Source organism: Pongo abelii, chromosome 19 (assembly GCF_028885655.2).
Source record: "Pongo abelii isolate AG06213 chromosome 19, NHGRI_mPonAbe1-v2.0_pri, whole genome shotgun sequence".
Lineage (NCBI taxonomy): Eukaryota > Metazoa > Chordata > Mammalia > Primates > Hominidae > Pongo > Pongo abelii.
This window is the reverse complement of record NC_072004.2, coordinates 81,357,639-81,379,392: the sequence shown is the minus strand read 5'-3', so window position 1 is coordinate 81,379,392 and position 21,754 is coordinate 81,357,639. Positions and strand designations below refer to the sequence as shown.

Here is a 21,754-nt window from a genome sequence, read left to right as displayed (position 1 = left end):
GGATGCAAGGATTGCTCAAGATAGGTAAATCAATAAATGTGAGAAATGATGGCTGACCAGATGCAGCTAGAAAGAATATCTGCCACCAAGGGGCTAGGACATTGGGAAGACTGGCGCATTCCAAGTCAATCTTCAGAGGGAAGTTATTGAGAATGGACAGAGGGAGGACAGAGACACTGGGCTGAAAGGGGAGGAAGCTGGGAACCCTGCATGGGGCTGCCACGCACTGGGTCTTCTTGCTGGCTCCTAATGTCTCCTGGGGAATGGGTGAGTTGAGCAGGCAAGAAGCGAGCTGCTCTTGCTTTGGACCTCTGGAATCCTGGCAGCAGAAGACCCCATGACCCCTACACTTGAGCTGGCAGAGAGAGTTGCTTAGAGAGATGGTTGGGGCAGGACTCCAGCCTGTACAGAGCCCAGAGAGTTTTGATGCGGGAATGTGTGCAGGGGAGCATGGCTGGGGATGCCTATTCCCTCAGGCTGGCCATGTTCCTCTAGGAGACTCTAGCCTTAAAAGAATTGTTGAACCTGAACAGAGCAGATGGGGCCAGTCTTACCTGAACTCTCCCATCTGCTGGCCTCTCCTGGGGCCATAGCCTGGCTTTGCCTGCTTACAGTGCAGTCTCAGATGCTCAACCAGGATGCCTCCCTAGGGCCCTCATCATAGCTCCTGTGCTGGCAGACTGTGCCAGATTGTCAGAGAGCTCCAGCAGAGTGGCCCCCACTGACATGCACCGGCCCACTCACACTCTCCCTCTACTGCAGCCTCCCCCATGCTGCTCTACCAGCAAGCACTCACCCATGGCCATCCCCCTATTGCCATATTGGCACATGTGTGCATGGGTGAACCTTGCCCTTCCATGCTGGTGCGGTGATGTGCGTGCATCCCACTGCGCCATTGCTGCCAGCATGAGTGTACCCGTCCCCCACGTGCTGCTGTGTTGCAGTGCTGCCATTTCTGGTGTGAAAGTACTCAGGGAGGCCAGTGGCCCTGCCTCCCACCACCATTGCCACCAATGTGAACATGCACAAGGAGTTTGCCAGCCCCACCCCAGCCAGAAACCCACTGCTATGCCAACACTGCCACCAGTGTGAATGCACACACAGATACCAGTGACCCCTTCCCTCCATGGTGCCACTGCTGCCACTGTGAACGCACATACAGAGGCTGGCAGTTGCTGGTCTACCAGTGTCCCACCCCAGCTGGCAAGGGTGAACGCTGATGTACTACCACTGCTGCTGGCACATGCAAACAAGCGTGAATCACATTGCCACTGCCTGATGAAGCGCTTTGGCTGGCACCACTCATTGGAGTATTGTGGTCATTGGACCAGAAACACTTTGGCCCATTGAACACAGCAGGTTCCCAACTTTGAGGGACCAGAGAACAAAGCCAGTGACCTGATACCAGCCCCTTACAGTTAGAGTATACAGTGTGGGAGTATTGAGCTGAGCCTTGGCTCCTCAAAGTCTACTAGAAATGAAGTCAGTCGATGGAACCCACCTTATGCCACAAACCCCCAAGGACATCAATGGAGATAAAAGCAAAAAACAAAACAAAACAAAAACCCCACCATCCAAAGGACAGCAACTTCAAAGGTTGAAGGGACATGAGCCCACACAGATGAGAAAGAACTAGAGCAAGAACTCTGGCAACTCGAAAAGCCAGAGTGTCTTCTTACCTACAGACACCCACACTAGTTCCCCAGCAATGGTTCTTAACCAGGCTGAAATGGCAGAAGTAGAATTTAGACTATGAATAGGAATGAAGATGACTGAGATTCAGGGGAATGTTGAAACCCAATCCAAGGATTATAAGGAATACAATAAAATAATATAGGATATGAAATATGAAAATGCCATTTTAACAAAGAACCAAACTTTCCTGATAGAGCTGGACAACTCACTTCACGAATTTCAGAATACAATCACAAGTGTTAACAGTAGAATGAACCAGGCTGAGGAAAGAATATCAGAACTTGAAGAACAGCTATCTGAAATAACTCAATCAGACAAAAATAAAGAAAAAAAAAGTAAAATGAAAACAACTTCAGAGAAATATGGGACTATGTGAAGAGACCAAATCTATGACTTATTGGTGTCCCTGAAAGGGAAAGAAAGCAAGTAGCTTGGAAAATATACTTCAGGTTATCATTCATAAAAATTTCCCCAACCTTGCTAGAGAGACTAACATTTACATTTAGGAAATTCAGAGAACCTTTGCAAAGTACTACACAAGAAGACCATCCCCAAGACACATAGTTATCAGATTCTCCAAGGTCGAAATAAAAGAAAAAATATTAAAGACAGCTAGAGAGAAGGGGCATGTCACCTACAAAGTGAAGCCCATCAGGGTAACAGCAGACCTTTCAGAAGAAACTGTACAAATCAGAAGACATTGGGGGCCTATAGTCAGCATTCTTAAGGAATAGAATTTTCAGCCAAGAGTTTTATGTCCCACCAAACTGAGCTTTATAAGCAAAGGAGAAATAAGATCCTTTTCAGACAAGCAAATGCTGAGGGATTTAATTACCACCAGACCTACCTTATAAGAGGTTCTGAAGAGAGTCCTAAACATGGGAAGGATAGACTGTTAACAGCCACTACAAAAACACACTTAAGTACACAGGCCAATGACACAATAAAGCAACCACACAAACAAGTCTGCATAATAACCAGCTAACAACATGATGACAGGATCAAACAAGCACATATCAATACTAACCTTGAATGTAAATGGGCAAAATGCCCTAATTAAAAGGCACAGAGTGGCAAGTTGGATAAAGAGGCAAGACCCAATGGTATGCTGTCTTTGAGGGACACATCTCATAGGCAGTGACACCCATAGGCTCAAAGTAAAGAGATGGAGAGAAATATACCAAGCAAATGGAAAACAGAAAAAAGCAGGGGTTGCTATTCTAATTTCAGACAAAACAGCCTTTAAATCAACAAATATCAAAAAAGACAAAGAAGGACATTACATAATGGTAAACTGCTCAATTGAACAAGAAAACCTAATTATCCTAAATATATATGCACCCGACACAGGAGCACCCAGACTCATAAAGCAAGTTCTTAGAGACCTATGAAAAGACTTAGACAACCACAGAATAATGATGGGAGACTTCAATACCCCACTGACAGTATTAGTCAAATGTCAGATCATCAAGGGAGAAAACTAACAAAGATATTCGGAACTCAAATTTGATGTTTGACCAAATGCATGTATAGACATCTACATAACACTCCACCCAAAACAACAGAATATATATTCTTCTCATCCGCACATGGCACATACTTTAAAACCAAGCACACAATTGGACACAAAACAATCCTCTGCAAATAAAAAAAGCAAAATTATACCAGCTACACTCTTGGACCACAGTGCATTAAAAATAGAAATTAATACTAAGAAAATCACTCAAAACCATATAATTACATGGAAATTAAACAACCTGATCCTGAATGACTTTTGGGTAAATAATGCAATTTAGGCAGAAATCAAGAAATTCTTTAATGAGATTAAAGATAAAATGTACCAGAATCTCTGGGATATAGCAAAGGCAGTGTTAAGAGTGAAGTTCATAGTGCTCAGCACTCATATCAGAAAGTTAGAAAGATCTCAAGTTAACCACCTAATAGTACAACTAGAGCAACCAGAGAAACAAGCAAACCAACTCCAAAGCTAGCAGAATATAAGAAATAACCAAAATTAGAACTGAACTGAAGGAAATTGAGATGTGAAAAACTATACAAGAATACTTCCCAATACTGAACCAGGAAGTAACTGAATCTCTGAACAGACCAATAAAGAGTTCCATAATTAAATCAGTAATAAAAAGCCTACCAACCAAAAAAACCCCAGGACCAGAGGGATCCACAGCCTAATTCTAGCAGATGTGTAAAGAAGAGCTGCTACGATTCCTACTGAAACTATTCCAAAAAATTGAGGAGGAGGGACTCCTCCTTAAGTCATCCTGTGAGGTTAGCATCATACTGATACCAAAACCTTGCAGGGACATGACAAAAAAAGTAAGCTTCAGGCCAATATCCTTGAATACATTGATATAAAAATCTTCAACAAAATACTAGGAAACCAAATTCAGCAGCACATCAAAAAGCTAATTCACCACAATCAAGTATACTTTATCCCTGGGATGGAAGGTTGACTCATCATATGCAAATCAATAAATGTGATTCATCACATAAACAGAATTAAAGACAAAACCCACAGGATCATCTCAATAGCTGCAGAAAAGGCTTTTGATAAAATCCAACATCTCTTCATGTTAAAAACCCTCAACAATCTAGGCATTAAAGGAACATACTTCAAAATAATAAGAGCCATCTATGAGAAACCCACAGCCAACATAATACTGAGTGGGCAAAAGCTGGAGACATACCTTTGAAAACCTCAGCAAGGCAAGGATGCCCTCTTTCACCACTCCTATTTAACATACTACTGGAAAACCTGGCCAGAGCAATCAGGCAGGAGAAAGAAAGAAAAGGTATCCAAATAGGAAGAGAGGAAGTCAAATATCCCTGTTTGCAGATGATATGATTCTATGCCTAGAAACCCCTATAGTTTTTGCCCCAAACTCCTTGATCTGATAAACAGCTTCATCTGATAAAAAAAACTACATTTTTTCAGGATACAAAATCAATGTACAAAAATCACTAGTATTCTTACACACCAGCAACATCCAAGCTGAGAACCAAATCAAGAATGCAGTTCCATTCACATTAGCCACAAAAAGAATAAAATACCTAGGAATACACCTAACCAGAGAGGGGCAAGATTTCTACAATGGGATAAAAAACATTGCTCAATGAAATCAGAGATGACATAAATAAATCAAAAAACATTTCATGCTCATGGATAGGAAGAATCAATATTGTTAAAATGGCCATACTGCCCCAAACAATTTACAAATTCAATACTATTCCTATCAAATCACCAATGACATTCTTCACAGAATTAGAAAAAACTGTTTTACAATTCATATAGAACCAAAAAAGAGATTGAATAGCCAAGACAATTGTAAGCAAAAATAACAAGCTGGAGGCATCACATTGCCCGACTTCAAACTATGTTATAAGCCTACTGTAACCAAAACAGCATGGTACTGGTACAAAACAGACACATAGATTAATGGAACAGAATAGAAAACCCAGAAATAAGGCTGCGTACCTTCAACTGTGTGATCTTCAGCAAAGTCAACACAAACAAGCAATGGGGAAATGACTCCCTATTCAATGAATGGTGCTGGGATAACTGGCTAGCCATATACAGAAGATTGAAACTGGACCCCTTCCCTACACCATAAGCAAACATGAAGTCAATATGGATTAAAGACTTAAATGTAAAACTGAAAACTATAAAAATCCTGAAAGTTTACCTGGAAAATACCATTCTGGATATACAAAGTGGCAACGATTTACAATCAACAGAGTGAAGAGGCAAACTACAGAATGGGAGAAAATATTTGCAAACCATTTATCTGATAAGGGACTAATATCCTAAATATATAAGGAACTAAAACAACTTTATAGTAAAAACACAAATAACCTGATGTTTAAAAAAATGGGCCAAGGACTTGAATAGACACTTTTCCAAAGAAGATATACAAATAACAGGTATATGAAAAACTCGACATCATTAATCATCAGGGAACGGCAAATCAAAACTAAAATGAAATATCACCTCACACTTGTTAGAATGGCTTTTGCTAACACACACACACACACAAACCCCAAAGGGATAACAAGTGTTGGCCAGGATGTGGAAGAAAGAGAGCTTCTATACTCTGTTGGTGGGAATGTCATTATGGCAAACAGTATGGAAGTGTCTCAAAAAATTAAAAATAGCACTACCATATCATTCAGCAATTTCCACTTCTGGGTTTATATACAAAGGAAATGAAATCAGTATGTTTAAGAGATATCTACACTCCTATGTTCATTGCAGCACTATTCACAAGAGCCAAAATATGGAATCAAGCTAAATATTTATCTGTGGATGAATGGGATTGACCTAAGTGTTCATCTATGGATGGAAGAAACTGTGGTATATATATACAGTGGAATACTATGCAGCCTTAAAAAAGAAAATCCTGTCATTTGCAATAACATGGAAGGTCCTGGAGGACAAGTACTGCATTGTCTCACTTATACATGGAATCTGAAAAAGCAATCAAACTCCTAGAATCAGATAATAGAATGGTGGTTACCAGGGGCTGGGTGGGGAGGGATGTCAGGGAATGGGTAGATGCTGGTTAAAGGGTACAAAGTTTTAGTTTAGGCTGGTCAGAATGGCTCATGACTATAATCCCAGCACTTTTGGATGCTGAGGGAGGTTCACTTGAAGGCAGGCATTTTATACCAGACTGGGCAACATAGTGAGACCCCGACTCTAAAAAAATATGATCCAGGTGTGGTGGTGCATGCCTGTAGTCCTAGCTACCTGGTTGGCTGATATGGGAGGATCACTTGAGTTCAGGAGTTTGAGGTTACAGTGAGCTATCATTGTGCCACTGTACTCCAGCCTGGGTGGTAGTGAGACCCTGTCTCAAAAAAAAAAAAAAGTTTTAGACAGGAGGAATAAGTATCTGGAGATATAATATGGTGATTATTATTAATAATAATCTGTAGTGTACTTGAAAATTGCTAAGAGAACAAACTTTAAATGTTCTCATCACAAAAATAAGTATACGTATGATATAATGAATATGTGACTTAGCTTGATTTAATATTTCTACAATGTATACATATATCAAAACTTCATGCATATCATGTATATACGATTTGTCATTTTTCAATTAAAATAAATTTTAAAAACACCATGTTGTATACCTCAAAGATGTATAATTTTATTTGCCAATTATATGGCAATGAAGCTGGAAAAGTCATTTTCTGTCTCTGTGTGTCAATCTGTCAGAACATGGAGGAGTTGAGGACAGTAACAAAAATGCCATGTATAAAAAGTAACATAAAAAATTAGGAAACAGGAAAAAATGGCATAAATAGTATTTAGTGCTAGCAATAAATCTAAGAAAAAAAATGGATGATTTGGGCCAAATTCAACTTGCGAGAGAACCTGACTAAAAAAGAATTAAAGCAAAAGGCAAGGTGAATATGTATAAGTAAACACCAGTGTAAGATAACATCTCACATACTAGTTTCTCCCTTTAACTTTCTTCCGAATTGTCCTTCCCCCACCCTTTCGCTTGAATACATTGACTTTTCTCTGTGTGTTTTCCCTAAGTTGGTGGGTGATTTTTCACTTAAATTTTATTTTTTACTGATATAAAAACATGTTTCCAGGATCTTTGTATTAGGTCATATCTGAATTTCATTTTGAGGTTTTAGTCTCTGACTCTCTACATTAAAAAGACTAGATTTGCATTGAAATGGTGCTTTTGTTGCTTTAGCAACGTTTGTACTCTAGTGTAGTACACTTACTATGTGCCAAACACTGTAATACATATTAGGGATCCAAAATAATAATTTAACACTTGAACATGGTAAAAACTTGAATAGCAGACTTCTTTTTCCTGCATGTAAGATAAAATAAATGTAGTGGCAAAAATTTGCAAGGCAAGTTGCTCTTTCTCTTTCTCATAAGACAAATAGTCTTTGTGAGATACTTTAAATTTACCATTTAAAATATGGGGGAGGGTGGCTACAGGTTCCTAATTCTCTTGCTTTTTCTTCTCTGCCTCTGAGTGTATTCTTACTTTTGAGATTATCATCATAGAAGCCCATAGAAGCTTTTCGATATTATCTTGGAAAATTTCCTGTCTACCCTCACTTTCTTTCAGTTTATAAGCAAACATTGATTTTATTAATTTATTTATTTACTAAAACACTGAGAGCAGAAGTCCAAAAGAATTTTAAAAAGAAGAGGTTAAAGATACGGTTTGAGTTAAATAGGTCTCCATTTAAACTGATATAAATAGCTAACTACAGGTATTTTTGGCTAGCCCTGATTCAGTGTTTGATATGGTTTGTCATAGTGTATTTATGTTTTGTTGTTGTTCTTGTCATTTCTCTCTTAAACCTGTTGGCCACTCCATTTCACTTTCAGCCTTACCTTGCTTACCAGCAGATCTGTAGCAGGTATTCCCACCCCACCAAGTAACTTGAGCTTTCCCACCTCCCAGCTGGGCTCTGCATCCTCAGTTGCCATGTATGTGGAGCCATGGCTGCTGTTTCATTCCTTCCTTTTCATCCAGCTGTACCAAAGTTTCCCTTTTACATTTTAAGATCTGTAAAATGTCCACATTGGGTATGTTTATCTGCATATGCATATGAAGAGCTTTTTGTGAAGACAATTTTTTTTTTTTTTGAGATGGAGTCTCACTCTGTCACCCAGGCTGGAGTGCAGGGGTGCGATCTTGGCTCACTGCAACCTCCACCTCCTGGGTTCAAGTGATTCTCCTGCCTCAGCCTCCTGAGTAGCTGGGATTACAGGTGCATGCCACCATGCCCGGCTAATTTTTGTATTTTTAGTATAGACAGGGTTTCATCATGGTTGTCAGGCTGGTCTCAAACTCCTGACCTTGTGATCTGCCTGCCTCGGCTTCCCAAAATGCTGGGATTATAGACGTGAGCCATCATGCCCGGCCGAAGACAAATTTTCATTTAGCCCTTGTTATTGATGCTGCCATCTCATTTACTCAAATGATCCACATTTAGGAAAGAGGTAGGCATGGTGGGGGGAGGGGGAAGGGGTGGCAGTTTTCTTCCAAACTCAGTAAATGGTTATACAAATTATTCCCAGCAGTGGAAGAGAAGACCATTTCATCATAACCATTACGTGTTCAGGGAATATAGACACATTATTTATTGTATTCTCTTGAATCTTTTAAGGTTCCTTTTCTTTGATTAAAATATAATTTAAAAAATCTAAAGTATTCCTTTTTTTATTTTCTTTTAAGTTATGAATTTATTTTAAAAGAATTCACCTGCAGGTAGACTCAAGAAATTCACTTTGAACAGAAAATAGGTATTTGAGTATAGTATTGAAATCATTCTATGGTAGACCAAGTTTCTATCTTGAAATATCTAAATCTAATTTTATATTAAAAATGGATTTGTGGTCACTGTTTCATTGTTTGTATGTCTCTTTGAAGTAAACTTTACTTGTCTTCCAATAAATTTTCCATGTTCTTGTCATGGCAGGCTCATGACTTGCAGAGTGAACTTGATAAAGGAAAAGAAGATACTCAAAAGAAAATTCATAAATTTGAGGAAGCTTTGAAGTGAGTAAAATTGTAATGCATTTGATTTAAAACTACCCTTTATTAAACTGTGAGCCAAATTAAGTAACTGGGACCTAAACACTATATTTTTATAAGAGCTTTGCTATGGATTCGTTTGCATCAGTTTTCCATCACAAATCTCTATCTTCAGGATTTTATTACTAGCCAGTAATTTTTTTTTAAAGAAAAATCAGTTCAGCTGTTTTTAAGTGATAGGAATGTAAAAAAATAGAACTTAGTGGTTTCAGATGCTCTCTCCCTCTTAAACGAAAACAGATTTTTTTAAAAATGAGATTTAGGTCTTAGGACATTTAGAAATTCCTCCGTAGATTTTGTTGAGCAGTTTGGGAAATGAAATGTTCCAGTTGTTATATTTGAAAATGAATTACTATACAGGCATTATTTAGGAAAGAGTTTGCCTTATGATATACTTAGTATTTTAGTGTACTTAGGCATACATTAAAATATTAGATTTTATTCGTCTTCTCCATTCATTTACTAAATTGATTGGGCTCTCCTATTACTAGGTTTGACCTTGCAGTTGTTAGCTGAAAAAGGGACTGTTGTGGGGTGGGGGGAGGGGTGAGGGATGGCATTGGGAGATATACCTAATGCTAGATGACGAGTTAGTGGGTGCAGTGCACCAGCATGGCACATGTATACATATGTAACTAACCTGCACATTGCGCACATGTACCCTAAAACCTAAAGTATAATAATAATAAATTTAAAAAAAAGAACAAACAAAAAAACACATTGATTCGTTTAGATAACTTAAAACATAAATTATTGTGAGGTCTGAACTCAATAAATATTGAGTTCCCATCGTGTGTCAGCCAGTGTTCAGTACATTCCCATAGAACCATATAGTCTAGTTGGAGAGATATTCAAGACATTTGGCAATTTGGTACAGAATGATAAGAGTTTAGTTGGAGGAAGGTCAATACGGTGACTGACCCAAGAAAGTGATTTAAGAGGAGAAGCTTTCTTGAGCTCAGTATACCTAGCTAACTCCCAGAGAATCAGTAATTTTATTTTACTTGCTTCCCTAAACCTCCAAATAAGAATGACTTACAGAAAGGCCAAAAAGAATACCCAAGATCAAACACATTTAGTATCGAATTCGCCTGGGAAGATTGCATAACCATTCCTTCTCTCTCACTTTGCTTGTTAATAAAATATATTGGCTCAGTGCCTGAATAGAACATTTTAATGTGATTTATAAACTATGGTATCACAAGACATGCATGTTTTTATCTACAGAGGCACTGATTTGTTTACCTTGTCAATATGAATTAGATGAAATCAGGAGAGAACAATAATATTCATTAGATATTAAGTCAAATAAATATTGAACAAAACTAGGGCAACCTTGCTTTCTTTTTTTGAGATGGAGTCTCACTCTGTCACCCAGGCTGGAGTGCAGTGGTGCGATCTCAGCTCACTGCAACCTCCGCCTCTTGGGTTCAAGTGATTCTCCTGCCTCAGCCTCCTGAGTAGTTGGGATTACAGGCACGCACCACCACACCCGGCTAATTTTTGTATTTATTTTTTTTTAGTAGAGACTGGGTTTCACTATGTTGGTCAGGCTGGTCTTGAACTCCTGACCTCGTGATCTGCCTGCCTCGGCCTCCCAAAGTGCTGGTATTACAGGCGTGAGCCACCACACCCGACCCAGTCTTGCTTTTTTTAATGGATAGGATGCTCTCTATTCTTCATTAGTTCATTTTTTCTTTTTAAAATAATTAACTACTTTCTTCATGAAGATTTCTCCATGAACTTTATGAAATTTACCATACTTTTTCTCTCTTGTTCTACTTTGCCTTTGTTCTTTTCAAATTTCTTTATCCTTTCTTCATTTCCTCATTGGTTTATTGATTTATATTTTATAAGTCTAAGGAAGGGGTAATTTCTTTCAATCAGCAGTCCTCAAACTTTTTGGCACCAGGGACCGGTTTCATGGAAGACAATTTTTCCATGGATAGGGTGGGTGGGGAATGGTTTTGGGATGAAACTGTTCCACCTGAGATCATCAGGCATTAGATTCTCATAAGGAGTGTGCAAGCTAAATCTCTTGCTGGCACAGTTCACAATAGGGTTCACGCTCCTGTGAGAATCTAATCTGACAGAAGGCGGAGCTCAGGTGGCAATGCTGGCTCGCCCGGGGCTCACCTCCTGCTGTGGCCTGGTTCCTAACAGGCCATGGACCTGTGTGGTGCCCAGGGGTTTGGGACCTTTGCTTTAAATAGCAGTAAGACAACAAATATTTGTTTAGTACCTACAATGTTTACACATTGTAATATCATACTAAAGGAAATAAAAGGTTTAGAATACAGCTCAAGATGTAATGATGTTCTTAATGATTTTCCCATCCAGGTTAGGCATTTGAAGTGCTTAGAATAACTAGGTATTAACTTGTTGACCATAACAGCAATTAAAGTTCAGAAAGATCGTTTCAGTGTGATAGTAGGAGTTTATGTATATAACAATATAGTATCTTTTAGTGGTGCTAGTAGATAGTCAAAGAGCCCTGAAGTTTCTGCAGTTTTCTATATACAATATAGTCATTTTCTGAGCCAAGTAACCCTCTTTAGGTACTTCAAAGGTCTTTGCCAAAATACTGAATTTTACTTGGAGTTAAAAGAAGATATTTTAGAATGTTAAATAAAATTCTTCTGTAGATTATTTATCCATCTTCCATATAGTTAATACCTTCATTTTGGCTAAATGTCTGGATGATCTTAACAGTACAGTACCCAGCATAGTAATAATAATGTAGTCTGAAAGTAAAAGAGTAAATTATTGTGAGGTCTAACTTCAAAGTAAACAGCACAAGTTGGCTGTTTTCCCAAAGGAGAATATTGTGACTGCTACTGCTTTTGAATCTAAGAATAGCATTAGATCTGTTGGCCCAGAGACAGTTCCATTTTGCTACAAGACAGCTTTGTGATGTAGAAATTTGCCTTGACTATTAACAGAATTTTTTCTTTAAAAATACACAAAGATGGAAAATCTCAGTTTTAGAATGTAGTGTTATTCATCCATGTAGTTATTCTTTCTTTCATTCATTTAATACAGGTTTATTTCTTCTGTGCATGTTGAATATATAGTAGAGAGGCTATCAGAGAAAACCGGGATATATAAATATGAATTTATATACATATAAAAACATGATACATGCTGTATAAAGCAAAATACTTTAAAAACATAATAAGGTAATAATCAATAAGATGGACTGGTAATGGGAGGCATCTTAGAGAGGGAAAAGTCTTTAACTGAGTTGTGAAGGAAAAGTGGAGAATAAATTATCCTGGGAGTTTGGTCCCATCCTCTCCTGTCTCTCTAGAGATGCTGACCTCTACTAGTTTTGTCTCTTTCTTTTCTATTTCCCAGCTCTATTTCTTCACCTTGTTACATTACCAGATATATTCCTTCCATAGAATATCTTTCCTTTTTTCCTGATGACTTCTAAGTGTCAAGTTCTTTGATTCTCTTAGATTATAGAATTTTGTGACCATGTAGGGATAGTCTTGTGAATTGGGATGATATATAATGTGTTTGAGATGTTGATGGAAAAGTTGAGTGGCTTTATTCTGACACAGTAATTGTATCAAAGACAAAAAGGCTGGAAATTTTTCTATGAGAGGATGATGTGCTTGATATTTATACTCTCTCCAAGCAGTTGAAACTGTCAACTCATCTTTGGTTTAGAGCTCAATTTGATATTTCAGAACCTATCATTATTTAAGAAGGAGGATTGTAGTTAGCATTTTTCACTTTAAATGCTAACTCCTTAAAGCTAATTTGCCTGTTGCTATTGTTTCTAAAAATGAAACTAGTTTAATGTTGTTGCCTTACTATTCTTTTCCATTTTTGTTCTACATATGTATTAAATACTTTTGCTTCCTATTTCGTTTTTTATGTAGAAAATAATTTTAATAACCTCCAGAAATGGAAAGTTATCTGAAACTTTAATGGTATGAGTTGTACATGTTCATTTTTCATTTTTCAAAGATAAGTAATTAAAGCATATGGGGAACTAAATAGACTCTAATGAAAGGAAAATGATGGTATAAAACCAAATAATTGTATTTTCGGAGGAGTTAAAATTCATAAACAACAAATGTGGATAGTATAAGTTTGGTTTATTCCTTTTTCAATATTCTTGTGTTATCAAATTTAATTTTTAAGTTTTTGGTGCTGTAAACATAATAGATAATTATTTTGAGACAGTGTATAGTCTATTTTAAAGTATTCAATTAAAACTCCCAAAACCATCTTTTTGATTAACTTTTTCAAACTCCGTTTTTACAATAAAATACAAAAATGCCTTAACATATTTATTCTGATATTTTAAACTCTTTTTGCGTTGTCATAAACATTCTAAATATTTTTAACTCTGACACTAATATGGACAAGCTTTCTATTTTTCAGTTAGTATTAAATATATGTACAGTAGTAGTTCACTAGAATATGAAAAGAAACACAACCTACAGAATGGGAGAAAATATTTGCAAACTATGCATCTGACAAAGGTCTAATATCCAACATCTATAAGGAACTTAAACAAATTTACAATTAAGAAAACCCATTAAAAAGTGGGCAAAGGACATGAATAGACTTTTCAAAAGAAGACATATATGTGGTCAACCATCATATGAAAAAAAGCTCACACAGACCACACTGGTTTGCTGCCACCGCTGCCACCATCGTGCCAGCCCCTCAGGTCTCCCCGAGGCCAGGTAAATGCTCCAGAATGGGAGACAAGCCCATTTGGGAGCAGACTGGATCCAGCTTCATTCAACATTGCTACCAGTTATTTGATAATGATAGAACCAACTAGGCGCAATTTACATTGACGCGTCATGCCTTATGTGGGAAGGACAACAGTTCCATGGAAAGCTGCCATTGTAGAGAAGTTGTCTAGCCTTCCATTCCAGAAAATCCAGGACAGCATCACAGCGCAGGACCATCAGCCCATGCCAGATAGCTGCATCATCAGCATGGTTGTGGACCAGCTTAAGACGTGAAGACCCCATCATGGGGTTCCACCAGATGTTCCTATTAAAGAACATCAGCGATGCTTGGGTTTGCACCAATGACATGTTCAGGCTTGCCCTGCACAACTTCGGCTGACCTCCTCTCAGCCAGGCACGCTGTTTCCTCCTCCCTCCTCTTCCCAATACTATTCCCGCTCCTCCAGATGCTCCAAATATCATGGACAAATGAGCAGTGCCACGGTGAGAGTGGGCACAGTGCTCTGCTGCCACTGAGGTGCTATTCATGATGTTTGGACGCTAGACTAGTTGCATCTACGGGAGAAGTTTGTGTTGTACCAGCGCATGCCTTGGAAAGACTTAAGTAATGCAAAAGGTTGTCCTTTTTTTTTTTTTTAATCTACTGACAAGTTGCTCTAGTAATCCAAAGAAGTGAAGGAGAAAGCAGCTGCCTCGCCACCCAGACATTGATTTGTTCAGATGTTTCAGTGCCTCATGATACAATAAAACCACAAACATTTTCTTAACAGTTTTAAAAAAAAAAGCAAAAAAGCAAAAAAGCTCAACATCACTGATCATTAGAGAAATGCAAATCAAAACCACAATGAGATACCATCTTACATCAGTCAAAATGATTATTACTAAAAAGGCAAAAAATAACAGATGCCAGTGAGGTTACAGAGAAAAAGGAACACTTATACACTGTTGGTGGGAGTGTAAATTAGTTGAGCCATTGGAAGACAGTGTGGCAATTCCTCAAAGACCTAAAAACAGAAGTACCATTCGACCCAGCAATCCTATTACTGAGTATATACCCAAAGGAATAGAAAATCGTGTTCTATTTTAAAGACACATGCACATGTAAGTTTATTGCAGCAATATTAACAATAGCAAAGACATGGAATCAACCTAAATGCCTATCAGTGATAGATTAGATGAAGAAAATGTGGTATATATACACCATGGAATACTATGCAGCCATAAAAAATAATGAGATCATGTCCTTTGCAGAAACATGACTGGAGCTGGAGGCCATTTTCCTTAACAAACGCATGCAGGAACAGAAAACCAAATACTGCATGTTGTCACTCATAAGTGGGAGCTAAATGATAAGAACACATGGACACGTAGAAGGGAACAACACACACTGGGTCCTATGGCAGGACGGAGGATGGGAGGAAGGAGAGGATCAGGAAAAATAACTAACAGGTACTAGGCTTAATACCTGGGTGATGAACTAATCTGTACAACAAACCCCATGACACAAGTTTACCTATACAACAAACCTGCACATGTACCCCGGACTTAAAAGTTAAATAAAAAAAAAATGCTTTCAGGATTATATCACTTAAATAATGAGTAAATATAGGAAAAATAATTTACTAATTTCTGGCCGGGCGTGGTGGCTCATGCCTGTAATCCCAGCACTTTGGGAGGCCGAGGCGGGCAGATCACGAGGTCAGGAGATCGAGACCATCCTGGCTAACATGGTGAAACCCCGTCTCTACTAAAAATACAAAAAATTAGCCGGGCGCTGTGGCGGGCGCCTATAGTCCCAGCTACTCGGGAGGCTGAGGCAGGAGAATGGCGTGAACCCGGGAGGCAGAGCTTGCAGTGAGCTGAGGTAGCGCCACTGCACTCCGGCCCAGGCTGGAGCGAAAGAGCGAGACGCTGTCTCAAAAAAAAAAAAAAAAGAATTTAGTAATTTCTATTGGAGTTCATTTCAGCAAGTAAATATTTCCTGCATTTATAAAACACTGATACAGTGAAAGTACTATAAGCAATGATGAATAAAATATTTGTCTTTACTTCTAGAACAGACTTAAAATGACTTATAAACACATATAACATGTAATTAAAATATAACAAACGTGTAGAGAATGGTAGATATTATTGTACTAGATATAAAAGTATTTCTGTATTTAAATCCTAAATTTGCTTTGACTTGAACTCTTTTAGGTGGTTTGGGAACAGTTCGAATTTAGTGTGGGTTGAGAGCATGGACTCTGGACCCGGTTGTCATCTGTCCAACTTCTAGCTTAAATTACTAACTGTGTGACTTTAGGCATGATGCTTAATTTCCATGTGATTCAGGCTTTACATCTGTAACATGAGGATAATAATAAGATAATAAGATGTTCCCTCTAAGATTATTGAGAGGCGTAGAAGAGTTAATATAAAGCATTTAGAATAGTGTCTGTTATATATATGTATTATTAATATTATTATTATAAGGACTATATTATATACGTGTATTAGCTCTGTTTACTGAGTTTCTCATTGCCTTATAAAATCATATAAACAGGTTTTCCAGAAGAAGTAATCTTTTCCTGACATCAGTTTTTTTTAAAGAAAATAGCTTTATTGAGGTACAATTCTCACACCATAAAAATAACTTGTTTTAAGTGCACAATATATGATTTTTAGTAAATTCACAGAGTTTTGTGTTTTGTAACCATCACCATAACTCAATTTTATAACATTTCCTTTTTTTTTTTTTTTTTTTTTTTTGAGACGAGGCCTTACTCTGTCACCCAGGCTGGAGTGCAGTGGGCTGCTCTCGGCTCACTGCTACCTTGACCTCCCAAGCTCAAGTGGTCTTCCTGAGGAGCTGGGACCACAGGCATGTGCCACCATGCCCAGCTAATTTTTTGTATTTTTGGTAGAGACAGGGTTTCACCATTTTGCCCAGGCTGGTCTCAAACTCCTGGGCTCAAGTGATCCATCCATCTCAGGCCTCTCAAAATACTAGGATTACAGGTGTGAGCTACCACCCCCAGCCCAATTTTAGAACATTTCTATCACCCCAAAAGGGTCCCTCATGGCACCAAATTTTAAAATAAAATAATGGTTGTTTTTTTCTGACAAGGTCTTCAATAGTCATTTTGCAGAAAATACAGACTATTTCTTATTTTGACTTTCAGTAAAAGCTGAGTTATTATATTAAGATGTGCTTTGGCATATTGTAGAGACCTAAGCTAAGGTAGCCTTAATATGTTGCTTCCTAGTTACTTTGCTTTCCAATATTTTAACTTTGATACAAGGGTGAATTTAGAAAAAAGATTGTGTGTGTGTGTGTGGGGGGGGGTTGTTTAGGGTATGTGTATAAATGCATTGAAAGGGATTTGGCCATTATATAAAAACATACATATATATATATGTATGTTTTATAGCTTATGACAATAATAAAGACAAAATAAACCAATAAAGTTTTAGAAGGAAGAATTATAATAAAACGTTAATAGTAGTTAAATATTGTATGCTCACCCTAGTTGGGAAGCATATGAGGTTTTAAAAAATTTATTTATGTTTTGCATATACTTTTAATTAAATGTGTCTGATGATTCCTCAAAGTCCTGAGATGCTTTCAATTTGTCCCAAATCACTTAAGCCAGTAAGGGGTGGAGCAGAGTGTAAACCAGGTTTCTGGAAATAGCTAAAAGTCTATTTTGAGTTTTTGACTCAGCAGCCTTCTGTGTATTTCATATAATAAATGGAGAGTTGTCAGGGATGACACACTTTTTTTTAAACAGGTGAGAGTTTTTCTCGCCTAGAATGAAAGGACACCCTACCACAGCCATTAAGAGATGCTATTAGGAGGCTTATGGATTATAGAATAGGAAAGAGCTTTTTAATAAGTGTACGATTAGGATTATTATTATTATTTTAGACGGAGTCTCACTCTGTTGCCCAGGCTGGAGTGCAATGGCATAATCTCGGCTCACTGCAACCTTTGCCTCCCAGGTTCAAGCAATTCTTCCTCAGCCTCCCGAGTAGCTGGGACTACAGGTGCACACCACCACGCCCGCCTAATTTATTTTGTATTTTAGTAGAGACGGGGTTTCACTGTGTTGCCCAGACTGGTCGTGAACTCCTGAGCTCAGGCAAGCCATCCATCTCAGCCTCCCAAAGTGCTGGGATTACAGCTGTGGGCCACCGCGCCCATCCAGGATTTTTTAATGAAAAGAAAAAGTATTCTCCATGTAAGAGGCTTCAGGCTTTCTTCTTGTGTGAATTCATGTGTAATACATAGATTCATCTTCTACTTTTAATTTATCAATCTTACGTTGTAAACTTGAATCTGATTTTAGCATACTTATTTTGATTCCTAAATATCCTAACATTTCAGGGTAAGTAAATCTCATGAATGAACTATACTTTAGGGAGATTATCCTGGCAGGAATGAAAATATAAATTTAAGTAATGAGGAAGTGGAAGCAGGAAAATAAGGAAGATGAAGCTATCATAATAGTCCATGTAAGAGACAGTGGACTCTGGGACAGTGGTGAGCCCGTGATGGAGAGGATGGATGCAGCCACAGCGGATCAGACGTGCCAGGACAAGGAGCTTCTCTGGTACTCATCTGAGTACCTTTTCTTCATCACAGTTAATCAACTTTGACAAATAATTTCTAAGAGATAGCTGATGAAAAGCTGCATTGTTTTATATTTTTGTTCCATATAGATATAACATAGATTGAGTAAATGGAAATCTGAAGTATAAATATTGATTTTAAAAATATTTTCTTTTAAATTCAGAGGGTGCATGTGCAGGTTTATTACATGGATATATTGCATAATGGGGGGGGGTTTGGGCTTCTAGTGAAATACTGAATTTTTAAATACTGCTTCATGATTTATAAAGATACAAATATAATGATTTTAAAAACTTTGAAACACTGGAATTTAACATATTGTATTACACACACACACACACACACACACACATACACACACGTATATTTTTCCCCATGGTGTAGGATTTGAGTCAAAACATGCCATGATGAAAAAATATTTAGGAATTGTATTAGGCTGTTTTCATGGTGCTGATAAAGACATACCCAAGACTGGGTAATTTATAAAGAAAAAGAGGTTTAATGGACTCACAGTTCCATGTGGCTGGGGAGGCCTCACAATCATGGCAGAAGGGGAAAGGCACTTCTTACATGGCAGCAGGCAAGAAAGAATGAGAGCCAAGTGAAGGGGGTTTCCCCTTATAAACCATCAGATCTCGTGAGACTTAATCACTGCCACAAGAACAGTATGGGGGAAACCATACCCACGATTTAGTTATCTCCCACTGGGACCCTCCTGCAGCACATGGGAATTACGGGAGCTAGAATTCAAGATGAGATTTGGGTGAGGATGCAGTTGTTAGGGTAAAAATCAGACATTTTTTAAGAGAGAAATTTCAATAAAACTTCAGAGATAAATTGTTTTTAGCTGTTGCTGTTTATTGTATTGCCTAATAAATGCCCAGAATGCTCTGAGGACTGAATAAGCCCACTGAGGGAAGTGCTGGGTGGGCCCTGGAACAAGAGCACTTGTCCTGGGTGACTTTTTGGTGCTCTAACTGGAGACATATCAGGGACCAGAGATGGAGCAGTAGATTTTGAACTATACTTGAACCTCAGCCAAGGGAGCTGCTATCTGGAGAACATCTAGGTGTACCCTCTTCTATTTTCCCACCTATATCGAAGATGTCTATTTGAACAGAATCCAGTTCTCCTTTGTCCAACATTTTGTGAAGTTTTAATCTTTGATGATAAATTTACCCACTTCCTTGTCCCCAAGGAAGGAAGACCAAAAACAATCAAGGCCAGGTTAGAATTCCGAGAGGAATGGGGAATAAAACTTGCCTCCCCACCCCCCACCCCGCCCCACTCCAAGAACTCTTCAGCCTTTCCATTTTCTTTTAATCCCTAACAACACGGGACTCTGATGATCAGGCTCCTTGCTGAATTCAACTTGAAACCCGAAGGCAAGGGAGCCCTTCGGGTTTGATGGAGATCAAAAAGACTCACCTCTGGGGCGCAGAACTGGGTGGAAAAGGGTAATGAGTGTGCCGAAGGGGCACATGAAAGATGTTTAGTTCAGGGGTTGATGGTGGAGCCCTTAGAGGCAGCATTCTCACTTGTGATTAGGCCAATGGCACCAGAGAGAAAGAGAACCGAAAGTGGCCCCACAGCAGGCAGGGATACAAATGAACTGCCCTAAATGGTCACTTAGTATTGTAATCACTTGACAGGGAGTGTTGAAACTGGAATGTTCTTTTCCTTTCAAGGAACTGCCATGAGTGTGTTCTTTTTTACATGTTTGGTTCTCCATGTGTTTCCTATTTTCCCCCACATCCTATTCTCCTAGAACTATTTTGCTGTACATCGTGGACAAAATTCCTATTAGAAGTTAAATGAGGGTTGTGTGCAATGGCTCATGTCTGAAATCCCAGCACTTTGGAAGGCCAAGGCAGGAAGATTGCTTGAGGCCAGAAGTTTGAAACCAGCTTAGGCAATGTAGCAAGACCCCATTTCTAAAAACAACAACAATATTAGCTGGCTGGGTGGCACATGCCTATAGTCCTAGCTATTAAGGAGGCTGAGGCAGGAGAATTGCTTGAGCTCAGCAGTTGGAGACTGCAGTGAGCTATGACCACGCCACCATACTCCAGCTTGGGTAAGAGAGCAAGACTCTGTCTCAATAACAACAACAAAAAGAAGCCAAATGATGTTTTGAGGTCCCACAGATTGAGAGGTAAACCACATATGTGGTCAACTCAATGAAAGCCTAACTATGCAAGGGAAAAAGTGCATGGTGACGTTTCTGGACTTGCACTAATCCTGTCCTTTGAAATCTTACTGTCACGCCCAGATTAGGATGTTTATTTCATCTCAGATTATGGGTTTTAGAAAACACCCTAGCCAGAAGCCGTGCTGGCCATGAATTGGAGATGTCTTCTGCTCATATGTATCTGATATTGACATATAACACCCCTTTTCTGACTCCATGTAGTTTTTTTCCTATGAACCAAAGTTTATTGAGGGGACTCATCCTGCAGTCTCATGGTTTTTATAACTTTCTATTGAAGTATAACATACATAACAAAAAGCACACAAACTGAACACACCCATGTAAGCAGCTCCTAGATCAAGAAGCTGAATATTAACAGCATTGCAGAAGCCTCCCTCTCGAGCCCCTAACCGTCACTGCCCCACCTTCAAGAGCAGCCACTATTTTGACTTTTTATCTATTTTTGAACTGCACATAAATAGAATCATATAGAATGCAGTTTTTTATGCCTGGCCTCTTTTGCTCAATATTTAGGTTCGTGAGATTCATTTATATTGTTGTGTATCATTGTAGTTTTTACATGCTCGTTTGTTGAATAGTGTTTCAAGGTGAATATACCACCATATATTTATCCATTCTACTGTCAATATTCATTTGGGCTGTTTCTGGTTTGGGGATATTATTAATAGTGCTGCAATGAACATTCTTATATGTTTCTTTTGGTAACTAAATATACACACTTCTGCTGCGTATATATCTTCATCATGCTTTTATATTTTGTTAAGAATACACATATTATACCCAAAGGAATATAAATCATTCTGTTACAAAGATACATGCATACATATGTTCATTGCAGCACCATTCACAGTAGCAAAGACATGGAATCAACCCAAATGTTCATCAATGATAGACTGGATAAAGAAAATGT

At 38.4% G+C, this 21,754-nt stretch overlaps 1 protein-coding gene and 1 pseudogene across 50 annotated transcripts in view; both read left to right on the top strand.

The window, feature by feature from the left end:
* The window catches only part of CEP112 (centrosomal protein 112), a 599,014-nt gene that overhangs the window by 189,159 nt on the left and 388,101 nt on the right, over positions 1-21,754 (top strand). For all 50 annotated transcript variants that reach the window (XR_010138342.1, XM_024234943.3, XM_054537262.2 and 47 more), the window contains one exon: positions 9,181-9,260. Coding sequence is in view for 49 of the 50 variants with exons in the window: in XM_024234943.3 (XP_024090711.1) it covers positions 9,181-9,260 (80 nt within the window). In the remaining variant the exon portion in view is untranslated. The remainder of the gene's footprint in view (positions 1-9,180; positions 9,261-21,754) is intronic.
* On the top strand, positions 13,614-15,567 carry LOC129051419 (nuclear transport factor 2-like; annotated as a pseudogene).